Below are 27950 nucleotides of genomic sequence, written 5' to 3'. Positions count from 1 at the left end.
ACTATTTCAACAGCATCTGCTGGGCACAGACACCCTCCCATCGAGCACAGCCTGCCTGGTGTGCAGAGAAACTCGATGGTTCTGTCTGAAAAGCTTTTAGAACTTGTCTTACAGACATTTACAGCCTTGCCTGGAAGGAAAACCCAACCCAAGCTGTGTTTATCATTCTGATACCTCCTGAGGCAGGTTTGGTGCTCACTGGAAGTGGTGAACTCTCCCAGGGTTGGATTTGATGCCCCTTTCAAGACCTTCTGGTTTAATCTGAAGTTTTGGGAGTCAGGCTCACCCCAGCTGGGTGACTCTCTCTTTCTAAGTTCATTCCAATGAGGAAGTTCTGGTAATAAAAAAAGGAATTTATATGGTCCAGAGAGTGGCATCAACATCTCTGCAAAGAAACATCTTCAGCTGACAGCCAGAGATGAAGCAGCCCTGTGACACACGGAAACAGGAGAGACCAGCCAGAGAAAATGATAAAAAGGAGGCTGGGCTGAAGCTGCTAACTACTTAGAAGCAATCATCAAAAGAGAATAAAACCATGGGAAGATGGGCATGTGCACAAGTGATGCCTACACTGAATTTAAACCCTGCTCTGGATTTGTGCTGGGAGAGATTCAGTCACTGCTGATGTTCTCCAGGCTTGGGTTACATAAAGTGCTCCACACATCACCTGAAGGAATGACTCACAGATTTAATCCATCAGTTTGTTTTCTGTTTAAAGTCACAAAGAGTTAGCCTAAAAATCCTTTTTTCTGTGTGTGTGCTTGCTTCAGAAAAGCTAAAGGTCCCTGGGCTTGTTTTAAAACATATTTCAATGTGACCTAGCTAATCCTTTAATACCAGCTTTCACTACCTTTGATCTGTAGTTGTAAGAGATTAGATCAAACCTCTTAAAAAAACAAAAAAAAAAGAAAAAAGTTGGTTGCAGAGGAATTTTCTTACTGCAATGAATTAAAATTATGATCAACTCCAAGGCTGAAATATCTGCCCAAACAGCCTGAGGGGGGTATGGCCTGTAGGGCCACTTGCCTGTGGAAAAAATCCATTCTCTTCATTAATTTGCTAGATAATCAGTGATTAGATAAAGTGCTTTGATATCCACCAGCTGCAAACACCATCATGGCTGCACATTTATTATATTTAAACACATCATGATTGCATTTTTAGGCACTTCACGTGCATGAGCTAACAGAAAATGCCCAAACCATTGATTTTTCAACCACAAAACACCAGTCCCATGGGAATGGGGGCTCCCACAGCCAGGACTGTTGATTTGAACCAAGCAGAATGTGCACCCAGGGATGTGGAACCCCAAACTGGAGGTGTTTGTGTCACCACACACGTTCTGCATCCCTGGCAGCTCCCGAGGGCGCTGCAGGGGCCAGCAGAGCTGGGTTTGGTGGGAAAGGGTTAGCAGAGCCTGGGAGCAGGACTCTGATCTCTAATTGAGCTCATAAAGACATCACAAGACGTTACAGCTCCCGACAAATGCTATTGACTGGGTTCTGTCAGACGACAGATTTCACTCATCTGCAGCCAAACCCTGCCGGCCCTACCCCCTCTCAATCCCATTTCAATCTTCATTTAGTGCTGACTGCAACCAAACAGGGAATAAACCACACCACTGGCTCGCAGATGATTTCTTTTTAAAGATGTCACGAGCTGTCACTGATAAATAAAAAATCCATTAACGTCATGTTCCTCATTATTCCGCTGCTGCCGAGGTCTTTAGTGGAAGGCTGAGCCTCTTCCCTTCCAGTCACAGAGCCCAGAGCTCCTCCTGTGTCCCTGCCACCCACCTGGGGCACACAGAAGGAAATTCTGGGTGTTGACTCTGCAGGTGACAAGTGACACGTGCCAGCTGAAAATCTGAAAATCTGGGTCTAACCTCCCCTGGCCAATGCCTGTTCCTGACTGCGCCCCTGCTTTGTGCACCTCAAAATTCATCCAGGCTGAAATGAGGCAGATTCGCCACCTCAGGTGCTTAAAGGAGTGTAAATCTGTGATGAGCTTGGCATTTGTGCTGTTAGAAATATTTGTAATTTCATAAATCTCTCAATTAAGAGAGCGCAGCGTGTTCCCTGTGCTGTCAGAAATATCAAGCCAAAGCACTCCCAAATTAAGAGGAGAATTTATCCTTATCCCTCATCCTCAAATATGTTGATAAACTTGTGCACAAACTGAATCAGCAGTTTTAGAGAAAGGATTATGTCAGATTAATTTTAATCTAATCCATTTCTATCTCCTGAGAAGCTTTTTACTTCTTGCTTTTAATAATTTAAACGGTGACTGTGGCAGAGCATAAAAAATAAATGATGGGAGATGCACTTTCAATGGAAGTTACCATTCCCAATCACTTTTTATTTAAATGAGAGTTTCATATGCCTGATTTTAAGTTTAATGAACCCCATTTTTGCTGAACTGTAATAATCCCCATCACATGGAGCCAGACACAGACGAATTACAGAAACCCAGTGTGTGACTCACCTACTCCCTGTGATGGAAAGAGACACCTGGGGGGAAATTTGGGCTGAATCTTGAGGGTATTTTTTGGTAGAAATGCTGCCAGGCTGCTCAGATCCAGCTTTCAGGAGCAGGAGACAAGCTGCAGGAGCTGGAAGCTTTGGGAAGTTGTTTTTTGGATCTTGGTCTGAGATCATTCACTCACTCAGAGGCTTTTTGAGCTCTGGAAAACACTTTTAAGATGTGGGAATTTCCCTGCTGCCTGGGGGCATGGGAGTGGCATGAGGAAAAACTGGTGACAGATTCAGGTGTCTTTGATACCTCATCCTTTGTGCTCCTCATGGTCCCCTCCATCTCCCACACATCTGCAGGGCTCATCCTGCATCCATCTCCTGGGAATTCCTGGGAATTCCTGCTGGAATGTCACGCATTCCCATTCCAGGAAAGTCAGCTGTGAGCTGTGGAGCCCCAGCTCGTGGGAACACCACCTCTCTGGGACGTTTTCCTGTTTGTTTGGGAACTAAGCCTCCCCTCTGTCCTTCCCTGAATCCTCCAAGGAGAATTATCCATGGAAAAGCAGGTTTAACACCTGCCCCACAACCCAGGGAGGTTTGGTACCCCTCCTGATGCTCCAGCTCTGCCAACACCAGCCCAACACCACAGTCAAATGCATCAAATCCATCACTGACCCTCCCAAATGGAAAAACATTTCCCTGCTTCTATTTCCTTTGCTTTTCCCAGCCCCAAGGGAGAGTTCACCTGCTCATGTTTTCCCTCCAGCCTTGGGAGTGATCTGTGACAGGCTGCTCAGCAGCCCTGCAGCGTTCTGACAAATAGCTGAACCAACTCCCAACCAGCTTAGCAGATTTTTTGCTTGGTTTCCTGGAGAAATGGAACTTTTACAGCCACGGTGCCCACCCATGTGTGCGAGGCTCCTCTCTAAATTAGCTTCTCACTAATTGGAACCAAACCTGACCAAGCAGCAAAGGCTTCCAAAGACATTAAAACAAGGAGAAACTATCAATCCCTTAATAAGGGGTAACAGGGGTAGCTCAGCCTTTTTAGAAAAAGCCCCTTCAGAGTTTTTTGCCCTCAACCTGCCTGGCAAGGGGGAAGTGGGAATACAGGTTCTGTAAAACTCACATTTCCCAAAAGCTCTGGGCATCCCACACTGAAAGAAACAGGAAAATAAAGGCTGGATATTCAGATTACTGTAGTGGAGTGAGGACATGCTCCAGGATTTCTGCTATGCTCCATTCACTGATCATGGTATAAAAATGCCTGATAATTGCCTTTTTCCTCCTGCACTGCTCTGATTTTTCCCAGGTTTGCTCCCCTTCCTCCTCACACTGCCTGTACAAACAGGAGGGAGCATGGGACATCATCTGTGGGACAGATTATTTATATGACAAACCCCTCAAACCATTCACCCCACTAGAGGCCATCAGCCACCCTGAAAACCAAACCATCCTCACTGCTCCCAGCCCATGAAGTGTCCATCAACCCTTTAAAAAAAAACAAACAGTGAAAGGGGAGAAAAAGTGAGCGGACAAGTGAGCAGCCACTAATGATTTCTGTGCCCAGGAGTGGTTTTAGCAGCTCTGTAATCAGTAAAGTGCTTTCTGCAAACACCTCGGGTGTCCACACTTCACTACCACCCGTGCAGCATGAAAGGCTGAGATTGAGATGGAATCAGAATTGCCATCTCCTCTGTCAAATGCTAAAATTTCGTTAGTTCTACTTGATTAAGCTGTACAACAGAACTAAAAGTTCTCCTGGATACCGGCAGGGGAAAAAAGGCAGGAGAGAATGAGAAAAGCTGAATTCATCCAGTCTGTGAAAAGATGTGGGAACAATTCTCTGTCAACATCTCAGCTCACAGACATGGGTGTGTTTCCATCCGTGGCTGTGCTTCCATCAGGAGTGATGGCATCAGATAGGAAAGAATTATGGGAACAACTGAGCTTTAATGAATCTCCTCCTCCTCGGGAAGATGGAATTTTCCAAGTGCATTGAGAAAGTGGGCACTGCAGAGGCAGAAAACTGATTTTCCTTGGAATGCTGCCTTTACTCACTCAAGGGGACACAGCTCCCAAGTGCCCAGGAAGGTCAGAAAGGGGACAAAGGGAATGAGGAGCTGAGGTTCAGAGAGAGAAATCAGTGGGGAGATTCAGTTCTGGGGTCAGCAGGAACTCTGAGGCCCTCAGCAAGTGGCAGGAGAAGACAAATCCTCTAGGAACAATATAGATTTACAATAATAAAATTAAAAAAGCCATCAGCTTTTTAAATTTTATTATTATAAATAAGGTTTTTTTATATCTTGCCCAGGTTCCTGAGGTGGATCAGGAGTGAGAATAGATGTGCTCCAGCTGAGGTGAGTGGTGGAATGAGGGAAGCACAGAGCAGACCCAGAGCAGGACACACGGCCAGGGAATGCAAGGAGAACACGGAATTCAAATCACCAAGTAATTGAGAGATCATTTCCACAGCCCTGTGTGTGCACTCAGCATCTCTCACAGCACTTGCAGAGCTCCATCTCCACAGGCTTTTCCCACGAGGGCTGGAAGGCAAATGTCATGAGAACATGGTTATAGATCTTTCTAAAGATGAACCACGAGAAACTCACAGGAAGAGGGGGGAGAGAAATCCTAAAGACAAGTTCATTTATCTTCCCAGAGAAGGGAGGGGAAGGATTTCCAGACCCATTTGCTCTGCATGAGGAAGGGTGTGCTACCAGCCTGTCAAGTAGAAAATCCTTTCCAGGACTGTATTTTTTTAGCCTCTGGACTCACAATGAAATGCCAGGGATGCTAGAAGGAATTTGAAAACTGTAGTTGTTAAAATATTAACTAACCTTGCCCTGACTATCACATAAATCTAATAAAAGAGGCAGCTAAATGACTCAGCTCCCACAAAGTTAAATGAAAAGAACTATTTGGCACAAAAGAATATTTTATCTTAAAATTTAGAGATCAAGTTAAAAGGACAGTGACCTCCAAATACTTCCCAGACATATCTCCTTTAGAACACAACTCAGATTCAGAGCCCTGAGAAACACAAGCGAGTGTTTGCTTTGGATTTTGGAGCTTTTTGTTTGTTTGTTTCAGTTAAGTCCATCTCAACAAGAAATGTATCTTGCCAAATTTGATTAACACCACCGAAAAAAGCAAACAAGGAAAGGTGTTTCCCCCTGCAAAGCTCCTCAGAAGGAAAACATTCCCACTAGGAGCTTAACTTGAAGACTATTTTACACTTTGAAATGGTTTATGGTTTCTAAATGGCTTAAAAAAATGCAACAGAATGAAAAAACAAAACCTCTTTTGGTGATATTTTTCCTGTTTTGGCTCAAAATGCTCCAGATGGCCAAAGAAGGGGATTCTTCCCCTCTTTCTCTGCTCAGTTCACCCTGAGGACTGCCCAAGGACAGGGCTGGATGGGATCTTGGGCAGGAATTGTTCCCTGGCAGGGTGGGGAACCCCTGGCACAGAATTCCCAGAGCAGCTGTGGCTGCCCCTGGATCCCTGGCAGTGCCCAAGGCCAGGCTGGACATTGGGGCTGGACCCTGGGACAGTGGGAGGTGTCCCTGCCATGGCAGGGGGACACTGGGTGGTTCTGTGGTTCAATGGCTGGTCTCACAGGGCTCTGAAAACACAAAGCAGGAGAGATTTGTCTTCCGGTATCCAAATTCTAGAACTCCTCCTAAGAGAGGCTGAGGAACCTACAGGAGTCTCAACATAAAAGTCCCAGAAACTCTTTGCTGCCCCTGCAATGTCCAAACCCATTTCTGTGTCTCCACCACTGGGGACTGCCCAGTTCATGCTGTGGCCAGGATGAGGCCCCTGCTGTTCTACACCAAAACCAAACCCAAATGTGAACCACACACAGACTTTCAGGATTTTTGATTGTTTCCTCTTGTCCACTTAAACACCACCATCAGCTCATCCTGCTGTTGCTCAGGCCCCGGTGCCACGGTCCCAGAGCAATATTTACTCTTCAGTGATTTCTTCTGTGCAGTTTCAGGGTAGAAGGGTTGACACAAGACCATTGTTGGGCTTTTGATTAAACAAGCTGCAGAAATAATGAGGGAACACCCTTCACACGCAGGGTAATTATCTCAGAAAAATCCTAACAACAAAGGCAAGTTTCTACCAGTCCATTAGGAACAAATGGAGAAGGCAAAAAAAAAAAAAACAAAAAGAGGAAAAGAACTGGAACTTCTAACAGACAACGGGGTCATCAATACGGCAGGACTGGCCTCGGGGGGTTGGGAATCCGCTGCTGTAACGCAGAAAACGCGACAGAAGCAAATGTTTGATTTGCATTTATTCCGCTCTCCAGCCCAGCCGCTTCCCGAGCCGCAGATGAACATTTATTTTCCAAATCTCCAGCACTCAGCATGCACTTCATCAGAGGAGGCCATCACATCATTATGCTGCTTAACAGAATGTACCAGCACAAGGCAGTGACCTGACAAACAGCGGCTCCCCGCCGCACGGAGCACGCATTCCATTTCCATTTGGGGTCTGGGGGGGAAGCTGAGATCCATGTGCTTGAATTTCCAGCTCATTTCAAACCAAAAATTGGGACAACGCACGGCAATGCCCAAATTGTTCTGTGAGAGCTGTACACAGCCCATTTGTTGATGCTGAAAGGACTTGTTCATCATTTGGACTCATTTTCGGGATGAATTTCCTGTAACGTTTGAACAGTAGGAAGCTCTTTATTGGGCATCATTAACAAGAAAAAAATAAAATGAAAGCCTCAACAACTAATGTATGTAGGCCAGCATAACTTCACTTGCAGCTGACAGCTCCTCAAAAATGGATATTTCCAAGTGGAAAAGCACCAGAGTGAGCTGAAAGGTTAATGGTCTGAGTGCTGATCAGCGTCTTTTTAATAAAGTCACAATTTTTAAGCCCAAGAGAACCAGTGACACAATGGCTGACAGGAAATAATTCCCTTCTCATTTACTATTTTTCTTCTCCCAAATCTCAGCACCTGGCCAGGATGTTTTTTTCCAGGCTTCTACTATTCCATCATGAATACCCTCATCAGCAAAGCAATGGCAATTCTCAGATTGAATAGTTTGGCTATTTTAATTTTTTTTTTCTTTTTTTCAGATTTCATTTTCAACGCACATATGAAACTAAAGTGACAAAATAAATAAAGAATATGGAAGTGTGTTTTTTCCCACAAGTTAGCCCTGCATTTCAGCACTGGTCATTAATGCCATCAAGCGCTTTTTGCAAGGATGATGAAGCTGGGTTCACTGCCCTAATCAGACTCTAAAATAAATAATTGCGTTTTCTCCCCTTAACTCCGCTCGCGTTTCTGATGATTAAAGATAATTCTGGATTATCTTTCACTTCCAGGCTGGAGGGTTTTTTCCTGTTGCACCTCAGGGTTAAACACTCACAGTGTTGCTCTGGGGGGCTGGAGGAGCTGATCCCAGCTGTGCCAACACCGCCCTGGGGATGGGGCTGCTCATGGCGCTTCCCAGTGAGCAGCAGCTCCCCCTGACACTGAAATTCCTCCTGCACCTCCCAGAGCTGAGCAGGAGAAGGCCCTGGGGCTGTGCAGTGATGCTACAGATCCAGGGGCTTAGAGCAACAGCTGGCTGATGGAAACGTGATCATCACCAAAAAGCATTCATTTGCAGTTGTGACTTTTTAAACTCATCTTATTTCCAGCCTTGGGAGCGAGGAAAAGGAGAAGAAAATGCTGCCACAGAGCAGATAAATTGCTGCAGAACAAGGGCTCTGGATCAACCTGTTGTGAGTCTCCTGTAAACACTTTCTGTGCAAGCCAGAATCAACAAGCCCAGTAACACCAGCCCAGCTCGGTTACAGAGATCTGAGAGTGTCACTTTCACTAATTGTGACCCTGGCTACAATTAGGATAATTTTCTGGCTGCAGTAGAGCAGGTCATGGATGTTGGTCATGGGGGAAGACATCTCTCACCCAAATGATTGAGAGAAGCTATTACCAGAAACATTCTCACCTCCCGGTCAGCACAGGAGGCTCCATCCCTCTTATTGAACCAAAGCTGGAAATAACACCAGCACCTTCTGGAAATGCAGTTTTTTTTGTATCACCAGTAAATAAACCTTCTCCTGAACAACCACTCCCTTCTCACTGCTCACCCTGCCAGGATTTCCTAGGGCAAAGCAGGGAACTCAGCCACTGCAGAGCGGGGCTTTGCTGAGGAGACAAAGGTGAGCAATTCCTGCAATCCCTCTGGAGCCCCCTGCCTTGGAGGGACGGGAGGCAGCGCCGCTGGCCAGCTCCATCCCAGGAGCAGGGCTGGGAAGGGTCCCAGGGGGACAGAGCCCGTGGGCAGCTGTGCCAGCTGGTCAGACAGAGCCCAGGAGCTGCTCCAGCCTCCATCCCCTCCTCTCTGAGCGATGAGCCCAGCCTAACAGCACACGCTCCACCGGGCAGCTTCCATCCAGCTGATGGGGCCGGACAGAGCTCAAAGCAGGATTGTAAATTCCTTTAACAGGGACACAGATCTGCGGGAGATGTTCCATGGCTCTGCCAGCTGCAGGGGCTGGTGTGGGGCCTGCTGGGCAGGGACACACACACACATGGAGCTTGTCGGGATCACCAAGGGCATCCAGCAGGAATTCCGACTGAGCCACTCCCTCCCCAACACATCCTAAACTGAACAGTGCAACGCACACCCTCAGGGAGCCACAATAAAATAAGTTTGTGCTGAACTGAAAGAATTGTTTGGTGTTTTCCAAATATTCATACCACCCTCTTTGAAGCAAACAGCACCCTGTGAGATCTGGACACATCCTGAGTTCCAAAAAATAGTTCCAGTAGTGTTTGAGAAAGAGAAAATAATGAAAAGATGATGCACAAAAGTGGCTCTGTCAGCAAGATTCAGATTTTTAGCAGGAGACACACCCAGGCCACAAGACAGACAGGCTGCACAAGAAGATCTGGGTCACATCTTCAGGATACGAGCACATTGCTTTAGTTTCCATTAGTTCATCTCTGAAGTTCATACTCTGATCAATAAAGTGGATTTCTCTGCATTTATCCCCCAACTGGAATTCCCCAGTCACCAGGACCACCCAGCACAACCCAGCCAGGGTGGCCCTGCCACAGCCCTCTCCTCACAGGTGACTGCTTCAACCTTCCTGAAAATCCCGAGAATTCTCTTCCCTGAGAATGGAAACCCCGCAGTTCTGAATTCAAGAGAAGGAAAGCTCTTTACCTCCAGAGTGGGGTGGGGGCCCACAGAGCAGCACCATGCCCTGGCCCTGGCGGACGGACACCGTGCTCCTCGTCCTGGTCTTGAAGTTCTCAAGGTCTGCCAGGAGAGAAGGAACTCGGTTAGAGGGTGGTCAAAGGCTTCTCCTCATGAGAAGCACGCAAGGAAAATGATGAAATAAAGCAAATATCAGCTTGGAGGGTGGGCTGGTGGGGTCTGGGTGGGACATGGGGCAGCAGGAGGCTGAGGAGCATCAACAAAAGGATCAGGAAATGCCCTCCTCAGGCTGGAAAGGGGGAGAAGGTGCTGATTTACCCACAGAATCAGACACATCTGCAGAAAACCCCAGCACCTGTAATGCTGGGGGAGGACTGGAATTTAGGAAGAATTGCTGCCTTAAATAAGAAATTCCATCCCAAGCTGGACAGCTGGCAGCTGCTGCTGCCCTCCTGGCCCACGTGTGGAGACCCTTCCCTCCCCACCAGCAGCCTCTTGCACCAGCTGCATGTTAAGCCACAGAGTGCTTTAATTAAATTAAATTCCTCCTTCCAGCTCTCTCTTTTTCCTCTCCTCAGGGCCCATGCACTGCAAAAACACAACTCCCTCTGCTCCCCTTGCACGCTGAGCTCACGAGACTTGCAATGAGTGAGGAGGTGACTGAGCTGAGCAGTGGCACCAGGACTGTCACCAGCAGCTGCTCTGTGGGAGCACCAAGACATGGAATCACTCTGGCAGCCTCTGATCTTTAACAATTTCCTGCATTGCAATTCTCTTTTTTCCCCCCTTGTTTCCAGTGTAGCTGAGCCTTGGTTTGGCAATTACAAACCTGTTGTCAGTGCAGTTGGGAACCAGAGAAAACACAGAGGTGATAAATATTTATCAGCAGGAACTGGTAGGAACATCATTATAAGGTTGCAAGGATGGAAAACTGAGCCTTGATTTTTATCCTCTCTCAAAAATGTTTTCTGCATACATACTTTAAACAATTTAAATAAATAAAATCCAAAGTTGCCACTGCTTCATTTCCCTTTTTAGGAAAGAAACCTTTCTCTCTTTCTTTTCTGGCTTAGGACAAAAGGAAAACAGAAAAAAAAAATAATTATCAATTAGAGAGATAAAAGTTTTCACTCCTAAATTCTATAAAATTTACATGTTTTCCCTTTTTTTAAATTTTTAATCTTATTTTATTTTACAGGAACCACTGTAACATTCCTCTGGCCACCTGCCAGTGCACAGATTTTTATATATTTTGACTGCACACAGGCACAAGGCTGGATCCCATCCTCTCTGAGGACAGCTGCAGGAGGAGTAACCGCCTAAAGCCCAAATAATGCCTGCAGGAATAAATGTGCTATTTTTTACATCAATATTGACAAGGAAAGGATTGCTACCAGGAAAAGCAGACTCTGCTTGGGTGAACATCTAGGAAATGCTGCAAGAATGGTCAAAATCAGCAAATAAAGCAGAGCATTCATCACTATTGCTTGCACTGCAAACCATCAGGCTCTGGGAGTCAGCTCTGAAAAGCCTCATGCAAGCGCTTCAAATCTGGCTCTGAGCAAAATAACGAGATTAAGATAATTATAAGAAAGGCTAATGCCTCATCAGAGCCATCAGGCCAATTGTGCCAGTGCTTTCTGCAGGCCACAGATTTATTTTTACAACACCTAAATTGGAATGAACAGCAACATCATGAAGATGTTATTAAGTGAGGAGCTTCACTGAGGATCCACCTTGTGATCTTTGAATTGCAGGGTGGATGGTTCAGCTTCGTGGTGACAACACCAGCAAGTTCCACTTCACTTTGTCCCCAAACCTAAGAACCCTGAGCAGCAGAGGAGGATTTCTGTTTTTTGTTTGCCCATAAAAAACCCAAACCCAGCAAAGAAACCCACAGACCCATCAGAGTAAAGGGGAAAGCTGAGGAAGGAAATATCAACACTGGCAATTCCAGAGATCAATGTGCTGCCAACAATTCTCACAATACCAAACCCAAGGACTCCAATGAGCACAGAAAAATATTGTGTGAGCTCCAGCAACCCCAGCATCAGAGAAGGATTAGTAATTAGCAATTAGTAGTGATTTCAAGAGGAGAATACAACAGGGGGGTGTAATAGGAATGCAGAGAGGTTATTGTGAGTAACAGCTACTCACACCTTATTTAATGAACGAGTTCAGGTGCCTCTTAAACGCTTTCTGGACAGTATCAATTCTAAATCAAGCTGAACAGGCGCACAGAAGCAGAAAGTTGCATGTATTATTTAATTTCAGCTGGATGTATTTAAAAGCAGCTGCATGACTTTGGGAAAGTCACTTCAGTTCTCGGTGACAAAGTTTGCACATCTCTAAGGACAAGTACTTCAGCTGTGTCTCTCAGAAGAGGTTTAATTAGCTAATATTTGCACAGAACCTTGACATCTGCTTCTGAAATGCACTGGAGTGCAATGCACACACCAACACCCAGCCCTTAATGGGGACTTGAATGGCTTTGCTGGCATAATGAGATTTTTTTCTGTAGTCTCCATTAAAACTCTGCCTTAATGCTCAGTGCCACAACTCTGGCAGGTACTGGGAAGTGATGCCGGGCTGACACAGATCCCTGTTCCCCCAAAAAATGCTCCAAAGCCCAGGAGGTGCAGGCAGCAGCTGACAGCCCACCAGCTTCTCACTTTGGACAGGGTATTATTGTGTGGAATGACCTGTTATGGGCTTTAATAAAAGCTTAAGCAATCTGAAATGATCCACAGCCCCTCAAGACTGGGTAGTTTGTCTCAGTAAATGGCATTTGGAAACTTTAATCAAACCCACATGGCTTTGCACAGTAACAATTACCCAAGTTGTCCAGAGTAATGAAAAATTTCCCCGAATTTTGCCTACAAAAATCAGTCTTTATAGCAAAGAAGATTCAATTACAAGCAAAACAAAAGGAACTGCAGCCTTTTCGTCTTTCCTAGGACCTACTTGGGTCTGAGCTTTATGAAATGTGGTAATTCTTTTTCTGAGTGACTCCTAGGCAAACAAAGTTTTAAAGAAACATTTCCCAGATGGCATCGAAGGATGAGCCAACAAACAAGGTCACACCAGCTCCTGCTGCTGGGGTCAGTGTAAAATTTGGCCTCAGATTTCTGTATTTACATCCCCCATCATTTCCAGCTCCACTGATTGTCCCAGTGGTGAGACTTCTACCCCAGCAGAGCAGTGACACAGCTCCCCTCCATCCCCATTACTGCCTGCAACAAGAACAGAAATAATGGAAAAAACAGAAATAATGGAGACAACAGAATTCCTGAACTCAGCATGCCCTGGGAACCCGACTGGAACACCAAGGCCTCCCTCAGGAGCCTGCCAGTCTCAGGGCACTGGGGACCTGACAGAGATCCCTATTTTTTGTGAAGGCTGAGCTCTGTTTTGCTGGCTCTGTTTGCCCGAGGAGCCTTTCCATGCTTTGCTTTGATTTTTTTCCCACATGTGCCTATTTTTAGAATAACAAAATGCTTCGTAATTACGCCGGTGCTGCAATTAGGAGAGACCCCTCTGTGTGAGAGCTATTAAAAACCACCCAAAAAATATTATAGAAAACGAGATGAAGAGTGAATGATGCAAATTGGTGGTGGCAGGTGTCTGCATGTCCTTTAGAAAGCCAATTTCTGTGACTGTATCATGTGGGAGGCAGCTCTGCTGTGCTGTGCCTTGAATGACACGCTGTCAAAAACTCACCATTAGTGAGCCCTTTGTCATTACAGTTCAAGGTTTTTTTCCTAATGATCAGAAAAGCAGTGTCAGTGCTATTTTCACCTATTATTCCTGTTTAACTGGTATGAAACGATTTCTGCTTTTACAGTATTCCAACAAAAATGTACACACATCAATCACTGCTCCACACATCAATGGCTCTTAATTGCCAAAGAAAAAAACATGGCTAATAGGCTCAGAAAAATAAAATTGTTAGTGGATTTTACTTAAAAGTCTTCCTCTAGAGACTTCTGTACAGCAAATTTGATAACACATCGTTGATATCACTCAGCTGAGTTGATGTCAACAGCAAGGAGGCTCCAAAGCACAGGACCTGCATCCCTAGGGATCATTATTCCCAAAAAATGAGATATCCCATGAATCTGGGGAGAGGGAACGTGGAGTTCCTGCCCAGGAGCAGGAAGGGTGGGTGATATCCACACATCTGTGCATCCAACTGGGAATTACTGGGAATTACTGGGAATTCCTGGGAATTACTGGGAATTAGCACCACTCTAATGCCATTCCACTGTTCCAAAAATAAGTGTTGGGTTAGGACACTCCTCCTTCACTTAGATGAGCAACAAATCCTTGGATCAGCACTTCAGGAGTTCTTTTAGGCTCTTTGTATTTCATGGGGGTTTGTGGTTGGTATCTCACCCTTGAGGCTTGCTTGTACTTTGGGCACAGGAAAATAGAATCTGATAAAAATGAAAATCTGTTAAAAATGAATCTGATAATTTAGGAACTGATAAAGCTGACACACATTCATTGGCAATTTTGGGTATCCTGGAGTGGACAAAACACCACCTTTACTAAAATTAAATGAACTTTAAAGCACTCACACAATAGGAAATAATGACATAGGGAAGGTGTAATTGCCTTTTTTACATGTGAAATGCCCAATCCCCTTGGGTACCCAGACACAGCCAAGACAACCAAAGCCAATTTTTAAGCATGACTTAAAGAGATTTACAGATCATAATGGGCTTTGCCTTCTCAAACCCCTTCTATAATTTTTAAATAATCCCAGCAATCTAAAATTCAGGGTGATGTTTGAGGTCATATCCAGTCCTTGAACCGAAGACAATGAGATTATTCCTCTTATTAAAGAGCACACCACTCATCCCATGGGAACCTGATTAGGCTGGCAATGACATCTCCAACAAAAAACTGAAGAAGGACTGGTCAAATCCTCCTGGTTCAGACTGAGCAAAGAAGCCCCTGCTGAGGGATTTTTGGGTGCCCTCTCCCAAATTATTCTCATCGTGTTTGCACAGCTCTCCTCATTCAGCAGACCCCAGGTCCTGGGCAAAACTCACAGTCAGGGGGATGGGGAGGCATTGACATGATAATCCCACCCCACTGGCTGTTGGCTACAAACCGTGGAAATTAAAAAATATAGATAAAAAATTAAAAATATAAACATATATATAAAAAAACAATCTTGGAGAGGGGATCCCAGTGCACCTCGATCCATTTTGGATGTGAGAGGACACTGGTTGGAAGAACTCACAGGAAGGAAGGCTGGAAGCTCTTAACTGGCACAGACAAGATTTGCCTGCTGGTATTTATGGCCCCACCGTCCCCAAACAGTCTCTATAAAACTGCACCTGATTTCCTGGGGTTTCTGCCATGCCTCTCACCAATACCCAGAGATGAAATTCTTCAGGCTGTGTCCTTGCTGGTGTGGCAGGACTACCCAGAGAGCTGTGTGGGTTGGAATAAAACCCCTTTGATACAGAGCTTAATAGAATTTTAGTTTAAGAGCTGGTGTTCTAATGAATAATTTCGAGAGTCACTGATTTCAGAAATAGTTTACAAGTCTGGGGATGAAAGCTTTCTAATTTGACCTTTAGAGCAGAAATTTCTCTGGGATTTCTACTTCACCAGGGAGATAAAGGAAAAAGAAGTTTTAGAGGTAAATTCCCCCACCCCATCCCTGTTGGAAAATATTTTTCCTTGGACTTTATTGCTGTGGGCATTAACAAGGCACTGCCTGGGCAACTTTACCACTCCCATCTCTGATCTCTCTGTCATCTTGGACATCTCTAGCTGGGCTCTCGTGTTGAGACTGGATTTTCCCAAGCCTTTCTGACCACCATCTGTTAAAGCCAGACTGATTTCTGAGCCCTCACGGCTGAAATTCCACCTCACTGGGGTTTTATCCTTGCTTCCAAACAGGCTGCAAGGCAGCCCCAGGGCTCTCCTGCCTTCCTTCACACCTCTGATCTCACAGGGAAACAGCAGCTCTTCGAAATTCCTGCAAGGCACCCATTTTTCTTTTCCAAAATCAAACCACTCTTCTCTATGATATTATGGGGGGAAAAAAAAAAAAAATATCCTCCTTGTCTTCATGTTCCCCTTCATAAAAACTGCCTGTTTGCCTTCTTTCGACAGGAAATATTTCAAACATTTATTTTGAAGCAGCTCCTCTGCTTGAGACAAAATGCTGAGGACTCTGAAAATTTTATTACTTTAATCTAGAAAATCTGGGCAGACATTTCCCCTTGGGTTGACTCGAATGGGGTTATTTCACTTTCAGAAGTTTTTCATCTTTTCCTAGACCAAAAAAAAATAAAAAAAGCTCTGTTTGCACTTTTTTGCAGAGAGGAATTTGCAGTGGGCAGAGAGCAGAGCTTCCAGAGGCACAGGAGGTGCTGTACCCTTCTTTTAAGGGGTGTCTGAGCATTGCAGGTGCCCCACGGGCTCTTCTGCACCTTCCCACCCTGGCCAGTGACAGGAATACAAATTCACACCCCAAATAATGTAAAATTAATAGAATAATGAAATTAATAAATTAATAAAATTAATAAAACAATAGAATTAATAAAACAATAAAATTAATAAAGAATAAAATTAATATAACAATAAAATTAATAAAAACAATCACTGAGTCACAGAATTCATTAAAGCCCATCCAGCCCCATAGCAGGGTCACCTCCCACTGTCCCAGGAGCTCCAGCCCCAATGTCCAGCCTAGCCTTGGGCACTGCCAGGGATCCAGGGGCAGCCCCAGATTTCCTGGATAATGGGATTCAAGCTCAGTCAGCAGGAAATTTCAAAGGAAAAATTCCCTTTACTTGGTAAAAGCCCAACCCAAACCCACCCCTCAGAGATCCTGGCCCTCAGAGGTGTCTGGTGCTTCGGCCTCCCTGTGGAAATGCACATTTTGGTGCTCAGCAGCATTTCACAGTGCTGATATTTCCCCATTCTGCTCCTCTCTCAGGCCTAATGAATCATGAAATGCCAGTCATGCCTGCTGCAGACAGGGAAACCAGCACGGGACAGCTTTCCACAGACACATTTAAAGCTCCTCCATCCTCCACATGCCAATGCTGACTCCTGGCTTTGCTTTCCAGAGGGAAAATGGGAGAGAAAATACAAAATAAAGCGGCCACTGGCATAAAGTTGTTCTGCACTGCCCTTGCATCCCACCAAGAGAAACAGAAATTTTCCTGCAGAATCCACCTCTGGCCTTGCCAAGTCTGTGCTTGGGGCTGGAACTGCTATTTCCACACATTTAGAGAAAATACTGATTTGCATTGATCTAGAACCCCTAAGGATCATCTAAGGAATGGAATTATTTCTTCAGCAAGCTCAAGAGCATTATTTCTTTTGCAGACCAGGAGGTTTAGAGGCAAAAGGGGAGGTGCCACAAGAAGTTTCCTGATAACAGAGCAAATAACACAACCTCTGATTTCCTGTCATGTTCTCCAGCCACTGGCCACACAAACCATGAAAACTGATTAGAATATGCCATGAAAACATCACCCTTCATCTCTGCTCTTTTACTACTCTAAAATCGGTCTTTACAAGACGTTTGGGGGCTCATTTAAAAAAAAAAAAACAAACCTACATCATCATTTAATTTTTCACAATAAAGCCCCTAGATATAACAAAAATTAAATATCTTCATTTTGAATATTTTTTTTTTTTTCACATTCTGAATGTGAATTTCACAAAATGAATAAATATGAAGAGAGATGGGGAAAAATGTCAAGCCTGTGCCTTGTCCCTGATTTTCTAAAGCAGAACTGTGGTGTTGTGAGTGACCTGTGATCCTCCAGCACCTCCCCATGCAACACTCCCTGCCCAGACAGGAACCAGAATAACTTCCCAAAGAACACTGCAGGCTTAGGAGATTCCCAGCTTTAGGACAGATCATTTACACGTGCCACTGCTTTAAGTAATAATTTATTCAGCTTATTTATAACCCGGGGGGGGAAAAAAAAGCAGGTAAAACCCCTCCATTTCTGCTCTGACTTAAGGGCCCTTCTATCCCAGATGAAAGTAAAGTAGGTTATAGATCCATCCTCTGCTGCAAACTCCCTCTTGGTCCTATTCATCAAAAAAGGGAAAAAAATTTAAAAAAAAGGGAAAAGAAAGGGAAAAAAAGAGGAGCTTACAGGAGGCTTAGCCTAGTTTTCCACCCTTCAGGGACTGAGGGGAAGGAGCAGAGGTTGGGAGCTCATCTCTAGCACTGGTGGCTGCCCTGTGCACGGCTCAGCCAGGATTTCAGCAAAGAGAAATGCTGGGATGTGGGAACAGATGGAAAAATGCAAATAAATGTGCTCATTCCTGAGTTAAGATCACAGCAGCTCCAGTCCTGGGGGGACAGGCAGGTGGAGGGGCTGTGATTGATATAAATGGCATTTTTCCTGGAAAAGGGACTGGAGGAGGAATCGGGGATTTGACACTTGGCAGGAAATCCCACAATTGAAAGGTTTGTGTTGCTGAGGAACTGAGGACACAGCAGCTACGCTGTGCCCTGCTCTCACAACCTGACAGCTTCAGGGAAACAGGGATGGCACAGCCCAGTGGGACACTGGAGTCTCTGCAGGGGCAGAACTGGACAGCCCAGCTCCAAAATGATGTTTATTTGCAGAGTTTCAGGTCACAAAAAAACCCCTTCAGATTGCCTGGATGCACAGAGGCTTCAGCGAGAAAGAGAGTGAGATTCTGGGGGATGAGGGGAAATGGGGTCATGGTAAAGAAATCACTTTCAGAAGATGTAAGAAAAAGGAAGAAAATGTAATGATTTAAAGCAGATTTGTGAGCCTTGGTGTAAGCAAGCTGCAGTGGCTGGCTGGGAGTGTTATCCCTGAATTGTGACCGCGCGTGGGAGGCAGCGCGCTGATGAAAATACCAGGAAAAAGGGAATGAATCTGTGGGGAAAGCTGGGGATTTGGAGCCCAGGTTCTGAAAAAACAGAAGGGGTATCTGGGTGAGAAAGAGCTGAGGGGGATATTTCAATTTTGGGGTGCAAAGAGGTCTCGGAGCACAGGGATGCAGGGAATGAGGGCAGGCACAGGCCCTGCCTCATCTGAGCACAGCTGAGCAGATCCCACCCAGAACTCTGAAAATTCCCACCCCCTCTACTCCACAGGGATCTTTTCCTCCACAGGAAAACTCCAGAGTGAGGAAGGAGCCAGGAAAACGTGCAGGGCTGGGTTTCTGCTCCTCACAAGTAAAACCTTGGAGAAATAAACCTCCTGAGGAGGAGGAGGAGCAGAGCCAGGCACAACAACCATCCCAGCTGCCTCCCAAAAAACCTGCCCAAACCTCTGGCTGCTGCATTTATTTCCAGCCCAAACCCTCTGGCTCCTGCATTTCCAGAAGGTTTAAAACACATCATCTCTTATCAACCCCCAGATTTTAGTGATCCCTGTGGAAATTCTTGCATTTGCGTGCTGCATGCACGGATCAGTCCCTGGGATTGTGGGTTGGTTTGTTTGGATTTCAGTAAAACCTCCCCCCTCAAATGCTTTCATTATTAATTGTTCTTGGAAGAGTGACTTCCTTGACAATTTAGTCTCCAAAAGATAAAATGAATGCACTCGAGGGCAATGAGGGTTCACCAGTAAAGACTTTGAGCAGACATTACAATGTGTTCCTTAGCAACTAACAGTGAAAATTATGGGATTTACTCCTGTAAAAGATATAACAGCAAACATTCCAGCGATAGGAATACTTAAAAAAAAACCCTTTTCAGTAGGATGTTGGGAGTAATTTTCTCTTTCTACCACCAGAGTGAAATTATTTTGGGATGGTAGGTCAAAGCCCCAAAGTATTCTCATTGCAACCACGTTATTATTGGATTTCCTGCCACTCTTTGCACGGTGCAGTGCTGGGTCCTGGTTGCTAATTCATACTTAACAATTATTTTTGAAGAAAAAACCCCTTCTATAAAATGAATTCTTTTAATAAAGCGTGTGTGGGAAATGGTTTTTAGAAACAACAGCGCGGTTCCCTTCACTTCAGAGGATGCTCATGGTAACAAGGAAGGAAGTAAAGGGTTTCTGTAATTGAATCAGAATATCCTGAGCAGGAAGGGACCCCCAAGGATCATCCCTCATGAATAATCCAATGGAAAAGTTACAAAAGGCAAGGTGGAGGCTGCTCCCCTGGCCAGAGGTGGAAAGCAGCCAACCTCCAACCTGTGTTTCAGGCACTGAGGATACAGTGAAACAGTTCAGGCTCAATTCCACCCAGAAAATCAGACATTTCACCTGCCTGGGGACATCTGCAGGAGGAGGAGGAAGAGAAAAAGGAGACCTTTCTCCTTTCTTTCAACCTCCTGGGGCAGCACAGTGATGCTTCACCCCTGCTCAGCATCTTCAGAGGACACCTCCCTTCAGACTCATCATCCTCCACTCCCCTGGGGCCTCATTTCTTGTCTGAAATTGGTGCCTCAGCCCCCTGGACATCTCAAAATCATTTTGGCCAACTGCAGATAACATCCACAGCCAAATTAGAGATTCAAGGGCAATTCCTTCCTGGAAAATGGCTATGAGTTGGAAAGGGGATTTCAGAGAGCACATCTTACATTCCCTCATGGGGTCCCACAAATAAAAACCCCCTGAAAAGTAGATTCCATTTCTCTAACAGCTTCTGTTTCACAGAAATCACTTTCAGGCAGTTTTTGTAACAACAGGGGGCAAAACAATGATACGACTGAAAACCAGATCTGATTCAAACTTGATTTTCCTCTTTGGATACCCATTTCCAAATCAACAGCATGTGACAAGCATCAGTGCTGATGAGAAAGGCAACAGCTCCTGCACACTCCCAGAGGGTTTATTTCCAAGCCAGCATCCTGCAGCTGGCAGCAGCTTCCTGAGTTTTCAGGTTAAACTGCAAATCCTGCTGAGGAGTTTAGGGCCAAATTGAGTCAAGTTATCACAGCAGGGAAAGAATATTTCACCTGTGAGCATTGGGGATGGCTCCATGGGAGAAGAGAGAGGGGACATCTGTCGGGGGAGGCTTGGTCCTGTGCTTGGGACAATTCAGCTGCTGCTGGTGGAGATGGAGCAAACACAGCCTGGAGACCCCTGAGGGGGTAATGGAGATGTGCAAAACTGCCTGGTTTCAAAGCTTTGGCAGTAAAACACAAACTGCAGCCTCAGCAAGGTGAAATAAATTCCAACTTAGCTCTAATTAGAGATGCTTCCCCACAGGAGCTCATAAATCAGCAGGAATTGCCCTGCCTGGTTCGTCCTGCTGTGATCACAAACAACTCAGACATCCCATGGCAGAGAGCTAGAACAGAAGGGAACCCTGCCCTGTTTCCTCTGAGCCCAGAGAGTTTCCTCTGTCCCAGCCTTTGGGGACAGGCTGGGAGATCAGCACCTCCAGAGGCCACCATGTGAAACCAAAGCTGAATACACAGAGCTCCAAATGCCCCCCTGAGGAGGGTCTGCAAGGGCTGGGCTTCTCCAGGGGTGATTTAGGGAACTTTCCATGCTGATCTGAGGTCTGTGGGTATAAATCAGACATCAAAGTTGGGAACAACCCCCAAGATCAAGTCCAGCCTTTGGGCAAACACCAGGGCCACTAAAGCACATCACAAAGTGCCACATCTGCTCATTGTCTGAGCAGTTCCAGGGATGGTGACTCCACCATCCCAATGCCAAACCATGCTTTAGCAGGGAAACTTTTCCTGATATCCTCCCCTGGCACAACTTGAGGCCGTTTCCTCTTGTCCTGTCACTTGTTCCCTCCGAGAAGAGCCCGACCTCACCTTGCCACCACCTCCTTGCAGGGAATTTCAGCGAGTGACTGAACAGCTCCCAGCACCTGTGAGAGGCTCCATTCCGTACACAATTCCATGGTCAGCAGGAATAATTTGGCAAGGACACGCTGGAATCTCATCCTCCCTGTCCTGCCAAAGGGATGGGAGCTGAGCAGGCAGAACAAGCTGCAAATTCATCCCTTTGGGAGGGGTGTGGGCCAACTCTGGAGCCACTAAAAATCAATGGGAGCTTTCTCTCCATCCTCAAGGGACAGCAAACAACTTGAATCCCATGTCTGAAGGGGTGGGCTCACCCCCAAAGCCAGAGCCAGAACTCCTGATTGATTCCAGGGTTGTTTCCCAACAGAAACCATAGCACAGTGAATAAAATCATCAAGCTCAGCCCCAGCCCCTGAAATAAAAAGTGCATCATTTAATCTAGTTCAGCTGTGTTTCCGCAGATCTTTGTGGAAAAGCCATTATTAGATCCATACTCAAGAGTTTAAAGCTTTTTTATTTGCTGAAAGCCTGTGTTGCTATAAGCACAGGGCTTAGGGTATCATTAATCCATATTCTGTTACTGTGGCACAGCAGATTCCTCACTTGGTGAAAATATGTTCAATTTCAGAGACAACTAGCATGGGGGAAAAAAAAATGGGAAAAAGGAGGGAAGAGAAAGGGAAAAAGAGGGAGGAAGAAAAAAGAAAAAAGCACAAACCTGAAATGAAAGTGACATATCAAAAAGCAAGTGTTCTGGGGAAATATTAGCACTTTTATCATAATGAGTTTGCGACCTAAATACATATTTCAAGGATGAAATTGCTGACCCTGACTGCCCTCCACAGGAGGCTGAATGGCTCAATCGCAGTTTAATCTTCCCTGAAAAGGCTACAGAAAAACAACACAGCCCTTGAAGAACAACACACATTACTGATGGCCAAGATTCACAATTTAACTCTTAAAAGGAGGGGGGAAAAAAAACCTCAAATCCCAACCATCATTCTCAAAACACCCAGTGGTCATTTCCTCAGAAATAAAAATGAGATAAAATAAAAACCACACAGCACATGATGAGGATGGAAAATAAGGGGTTGCTCAGATGAAGGGTGAAGCTTCACATGCCCATTTTTATTGTTTCTTAGTGGCAGAGCCTTTTTAGTAAACTGAAATCACTCTGTATTTCCTAATTCACCTAATTCTGGTTGCAATCCCTTTGCTTAGAGAAGACAAAAACATTGTTTTGTCAAAGCCCACCTTGAGAAACCCTAATGTTTTTTTCTTTAATCCAAATGTTTCTAAGCTGATTATGCTGTTTTAGAAAACTAAAATACAATTTTGGAGTCAAAAATGTATCCATGTCTCAGAGTTCCCTACCACTGCTGGAAAAGAGCAAGCTTTGTTTTTAAATCCAGTCTGCTCAGGCAGGAATCAGCCAGAGCAGATATGTGAGAAGAGGATGAGTTTCCATTCAAATAGTCCCTGGCTACTGCACTTGTCAGGATCACAGAATCCCACAATGGTTTGGGTTGGAGGGACCCTAAAACTCACCTCATTCCCACCTCCTGACCTGGGGACACTTTCCACTGTCCCAGGCTGCTCCAAATCCCATCCCAGCCTGGCCTTGGACATTCCAGGGATCCAGGGGCAGCCCCAGCTGCTCTGGGAATTCCATTCCTGTGTGGGATTAGGAGGATCCTCCTGTCTCATGCTGAGCTCTGAAGCCCAGATTTGAGGAGCTGCTACCTGGCTCCCAGCTTGTCCTTTTCTGATGGATTTTGGAAACGGTGACCCTGCTCTGCTGGGAATAGCCATGGATGGGGGACAGGGCCTGCAGGGAGAGCAGCAGCCCAAGGGGGTGTTTATGAAGCAATTCCTCTTGACATGCTGAAACCTGGGGTGATGGGAATGGGCTTGAGGCAGCTGCTCATTCCCCATCCCCAGGGAAGATCCACCTTCAGTCAGACAAGCTCCAGCAGGGCACAGGCAGGAGGATAATTCATTGTCAACTGCGTGGGGAGACTGAGGACTTGGCTTCACCCTCTGCTTTATCCCTCATTACAAATCAGTTCTCTAAAGCATGTGAACCTGGGGATTATTGCCATTTTTATCTTTTCATTTCTGTAGCTGGAGCACATCAGCTTCTCTCCCCAGTCAGTCAACAGCACCTTTCATTTCACCATTCTCCATTACTGAGAACTCCATGCCTGGGTAGGCTCTGCCTTGAGCTCCTGCACGGGATATTCCTGCTGGAATTCCTCCCAGCTCACCAGCACATGGAAATCACACAGCTGAGGGATGAACACACCCCTGTATTTATTCTCTGCCTTCACCTTCACCACCACAAGAGCAAAAAGACATCTCGTGGTCCTGCGCCATCATTTGCTTGCTCTCACAGAAAGGGTTTTGCATAATTTCATATAATGTTAATTAACAGCAAGATCCTGCCTTTTCTTATCCTCAGCTTTTGACAAGATGCTGCAACTCTGCCTGAACCCAAAATAAACACAGAGCTGCCCACTTTCCCCTTTTACCCTCAGAGTGCCCACGCCTGATGCTCCACTGGAACCCAGGACTTGTGAAACCTCTCCCTGTGAATTCATCCCTTGTGGAGATTGTGCTCCTTTTGAACATTCTGAAGCTTTAATTCTCCAAGGAAAGGAAAAAATCAATGGTGAGATCCCATTTGCCACATCCTTTCCTAGGTAACCTCTTCCTCAAGAAATAAGACATTTTACCCTGTATAATCCACACAACTTCAGCTAAATAATGATAATTCAAGATCCATATTCCTTACTCACATTTCCCCCGTTTCTCACTCCATGAATTAAGAGAACACCCCGTAACCCATCAGGAAAAGTTGGGAAAAGACCCCCCAGCTCCCAGTTTTTCCAGCACACTGTGGGAACAGAGGCTGCCTCCTTACTTACAAGCAAACTGCAGCTTTGCTTCTCTGCTGACAATCGTTCCGAAGGGGTTTGTTGCTACACACTGGTACGTTCCAGCATCCTGGCTTTTATTGGGATTATTGATCAGCAGGTTGCCTTCCACCAGGCTGTAGCGGTAATCCATGCCCACGTCAATACTGCTCCCATTTAACTTCCACCTAGAGCACAGAATGCCAAAGTTAAACTCTGCTGATGCTCTTGGGCATTTGAAAACACAGCGTGAAGTAAGGAAAGGAAGATTTAGAACGGCTCTGACTACTTATTAAAAATAATAATAAAAATAAAAAAAAAAGATGGCACAAAAATGCAAATTTCCTGAGTGCTATTGAAATATTCCAGTATTTAACTGAAAGAGCAATATCCTTGACATATATTTCAGTCTCTGAAATGATTAATGCTTCTGTAGTTGCTGGTGCTGCTGCTCTTTGGAATTAATCACTTGGCAAGGGGAAGTCCCTGAGACAGGATCTCTAACCCATTCAAGTCCACTGAGGATTTGTTTTTCCCCCTCTCCTGACTTGCTGGCTGTTTATAAATTTAAGAGAATTCCCTCCTGGCAGATGTTGTCACAAAGTGGGGCACTGAGGAATTCCAGCCCCAGCCAGAGCAGCCCTGGATGGAGCGAGGAGGGGGACACAGCCCCTTCCCACCTCTGGAGGGCACAGAGAAACTCTGGAGATGTGTCTGCACCATGAATCCATGGATTTCATGGCATGAAATAGCTGCCTGTGCCAGGAGACAGCGCAGAGGCAGAGGCCTGGTGGCTCTGACTGGTTTCAGAGTGGCATTTACTGGTGAGCAGAGCGAGGGAGGCACCAAAGGAAAGAGAAGAGCAGCACCAATGATTTACAGCAGGCACAGCCCTGCAGGAGGACAGCACCCTCCTCCTCCAAGGATCCCAAAGCAGCTGCTAAAGCTGAGAAGAATGAGGAGTTTTGTCCATGTTTGTGGGAAAGGATGGTTAATCTGAGAGCCAGGACTGCTTATAATCCTTTTGTAACATTTTAGAACTCCTGTGCAAATGTTGCAGTTCCTGGAGATTTCTGGGTGTCCATTCCCTCTTTTCCTAACGCTCCAGGATCACAGCACATCCTGAGCTGGAAGGGACCCACAAGGATCATCAAAGTCCAACTCCTGCCCAGGACACCCCAACAACCCCACCCTGGCATCCCTGGAGTGCTGCCCAAAGACTCCTGGAGCTCTGGCAGCCTCGGGGCCGTGCCCATTCCCTGGGGAGCCTGGGCAGTGCCAGCACCTCTTGGGAAGAACCTTTCCCTGATCTCCAACCTGAACCCCCTGACACAGCTCCAGCCACTCCCTGGATCCTGTCCCTGCCACAGGGAAGAGGTCAGAGCTGCCCCTGGGGGTTTTGTTGGGATCAGCACTGTGGAGGCCTCCAGGAGCATCACTGACACGCAGGAGAAAGTCTGGTGAAGGTTCTGAGAACAGATAAACATTGAACAAACCCAATGGTCGGTCTGGGATTTCCTTTCACTTCACAGCTCAGCTTCACTTTCCTCTCCTCTGAGTCCAAGGGGAAGATGACGCTGTCGGGCTCCTGGAGGAACACCGGCCCGTGCAGGGAATTGTCATCTGCATTAGACAGGGAAAACAGGACAGGTCACTCATGGAATCTCCATGTTCCAGGCTTAAAACGTAAAACAGAGTCTCAGCAGCAAGAGGCCGTGTGTCATTCACCTTGGAAAAGAGCTGATGACACTTTATTCAGTTTACAACAGCGGGTTTTTTTAACAAAATCACTGAACTTCACATGGAGTCATGGGAATGTCCTACACTAAACAGAGCACAGAATGAAACCTCACCCAGAGTTCAAACAATGGGAACAGGCACTGTTGTCACAGCAAAGCTCAAATCACAGTCCTCAGCTTCACCTTTAAAAATGGAGATCTTAACAATGGAAATGTTTTCCTGGCAAATTAAACTCCCACATTGTTAAACACAATAATAAAAATGATCCTGAGGGTCCCCAGCACTTCTGGCCCCAGTGCAAGTGGCTCTGGCATCCCTGACTTTTGTGTGCCCAGCCCTGACAAGGACATTCTACACCTGTGCCCTTCAGAGCACTCAAAACTCACACTAAATATAGGTAGAAGAGGGAAAATATTTTGGTGAAACAACCTGGCACTTCCTCCAAGGAGCTCAGGAGTCATTTCCCAGCAATCCAGCATTCTGAGACCGGCGATTACCGACGGGAGCCTCCCTCGTGCTGACTTTCCTTCTTCATTTTAAAAATACACTTTCATTTTCTGAGCTGTTAACTCCTTCCTATCTCCTTTCCTCTCTCCTCAAGCACTTTTTGCTTTCACCTTGTCAATTTATCCTCTCCCAGAGCTGGAGCTGAGGGTGGGAGCTGCTCACAGGACCATCCCTGAGGTGCAGCTCTTCCCGCACCGAGCACAGAATTTCAGGGAATTCACTGACACCGCTCAAAACACCCACAGAAAGCCCCGACTAAATTCACTGCTCTCCATCCTGTTTGTACCAGACAGTTTTATCTCCAAAGTGGCTGTTCAGAACACAAAAGAAGCCAACTTTTCCTCCCTGAAAAGATCAGCTATCTTGATTTCACCGAGACTTTTCCTCTCATCAGTGTCAATGTCTGGCTGCTCCTCCAAGTTCAGTGCAAGTGAGGACACGGTGGAAGTGATCACAGTCAGAAAGTCTTTCAGCAGACTGGAAGGAACCTTGGTTTAACATTTTTAGATCATTTTCTAATCTTTTGCTGCCCTGTCTTTACAGCAGACTCTGTTCTTTCAGTGTGCAGGGACCTGCAGGGATGTGAACACGGAATTAGCTTTAGTCAGGCTGCTGGAAGCAGATGGAAAACATAAAATTTGTGGGTACAGGAGGTCAGGGGAAAAGGAATAAACAAAATACAGAGATAATGGGATGTAAAAAAAAAAAAAAAAATATAGAAAAAAAAAAAAAAAGAATGAGCAGATGATGATGGATCTTCCAGATGGAAGGAAGGTGAGAATGAAGAGGAATAACCCTCATATTCCCTGACACCGGGAAATCAGCTGGATTTACTAAGGACAGAACAACAGCCCTTCACTCCAGGGAGAGCAAATCCTGTCATCTCCTCAGAAGTGTTTCACAGAGACTCTGCCAGGAAGATTAGAAAGGAACCAGCTCTCCCCCGTGTCTCCTCCCTCAGGAGCAGAGGATGCACCAAGCCACAGCCCCGGGCCTTGTATTTATCTTTAGTTTTAATTATGTGCTAACGATACCTGACTAAAACTCATCTGCTATTCAAAACGCATTTCACATGGTCTCTAGCTTTAAATTACACCTGTGTGCAACTCATGTTGCTGGTGGGGAAAGATAATAATAGCCATAAAGCGTAAGGGACTGGATTATGGCATCCAGACTTGTTCCTGAGACCCAGGGCTGCTGCACTCCCTGAGCAGCCTCATTCACCCTAAGAAAGAATATTATAGCCTGGCCCATAAAGATTATAGCTCTGAGAACTGTAGGAGTGGGTTTGAAAGCAAGAGATTTAAAATATATTTGAATGCATCTGGTTTCCTCATTGGAAAATACAGAAGTGCTCGGG

The 27950-nt window shown here is 45.7% G+C and overlaps 1 protein-coding gene across 1 annotated transcript in view; it reads right to left on the bottom strand.

The window, feature by feature from the left end:
• Positions 1 to 27950, bottom strand: part of LOC131582081 (contactin-4) — a 271208-nt gene that overhangs the window by 75506 nt on the left and 167752 nt on the right. Inside the window, exons 4-6 of the mRNA XM_058844908.1 lie at positions 25840 to 25966; positions 24356 to 24531; positions 9686 to 9781 (exon numbers count right to left, since the gene is read on the bottom strand). Of these exons, the coding sequence (XP_058700891.1) occupies positions 9686 to 9781; positions 24356 to 24531; positions 25840 to 25966 (399 nt within the window). The remainder of the gene's footprint in view (positions 1 to 9685; positions 9782 to 24355; positions 24532 to 25839; positions 25967 to 27950) is intronic.

Source organism: Poecile atricapillus, chromosome 9, assembly GCF_030490865.1.
Source record: "Poecile atricapillus isolate bPoeAtr1 chromosome 9, bPoeAtr1.hap1, whole genome shotgun sequence".
NCBI lineage: Eukaryota > Metazoa > Chordata > Aves > Passeriformes > Paridae > Poecile > Poecile atricapillus.
The sequence above is the reverse complement of the archived record's forward strand: the minus strand, read 5'-3'. Positions and strand labels throughout refer to the sequence as shown.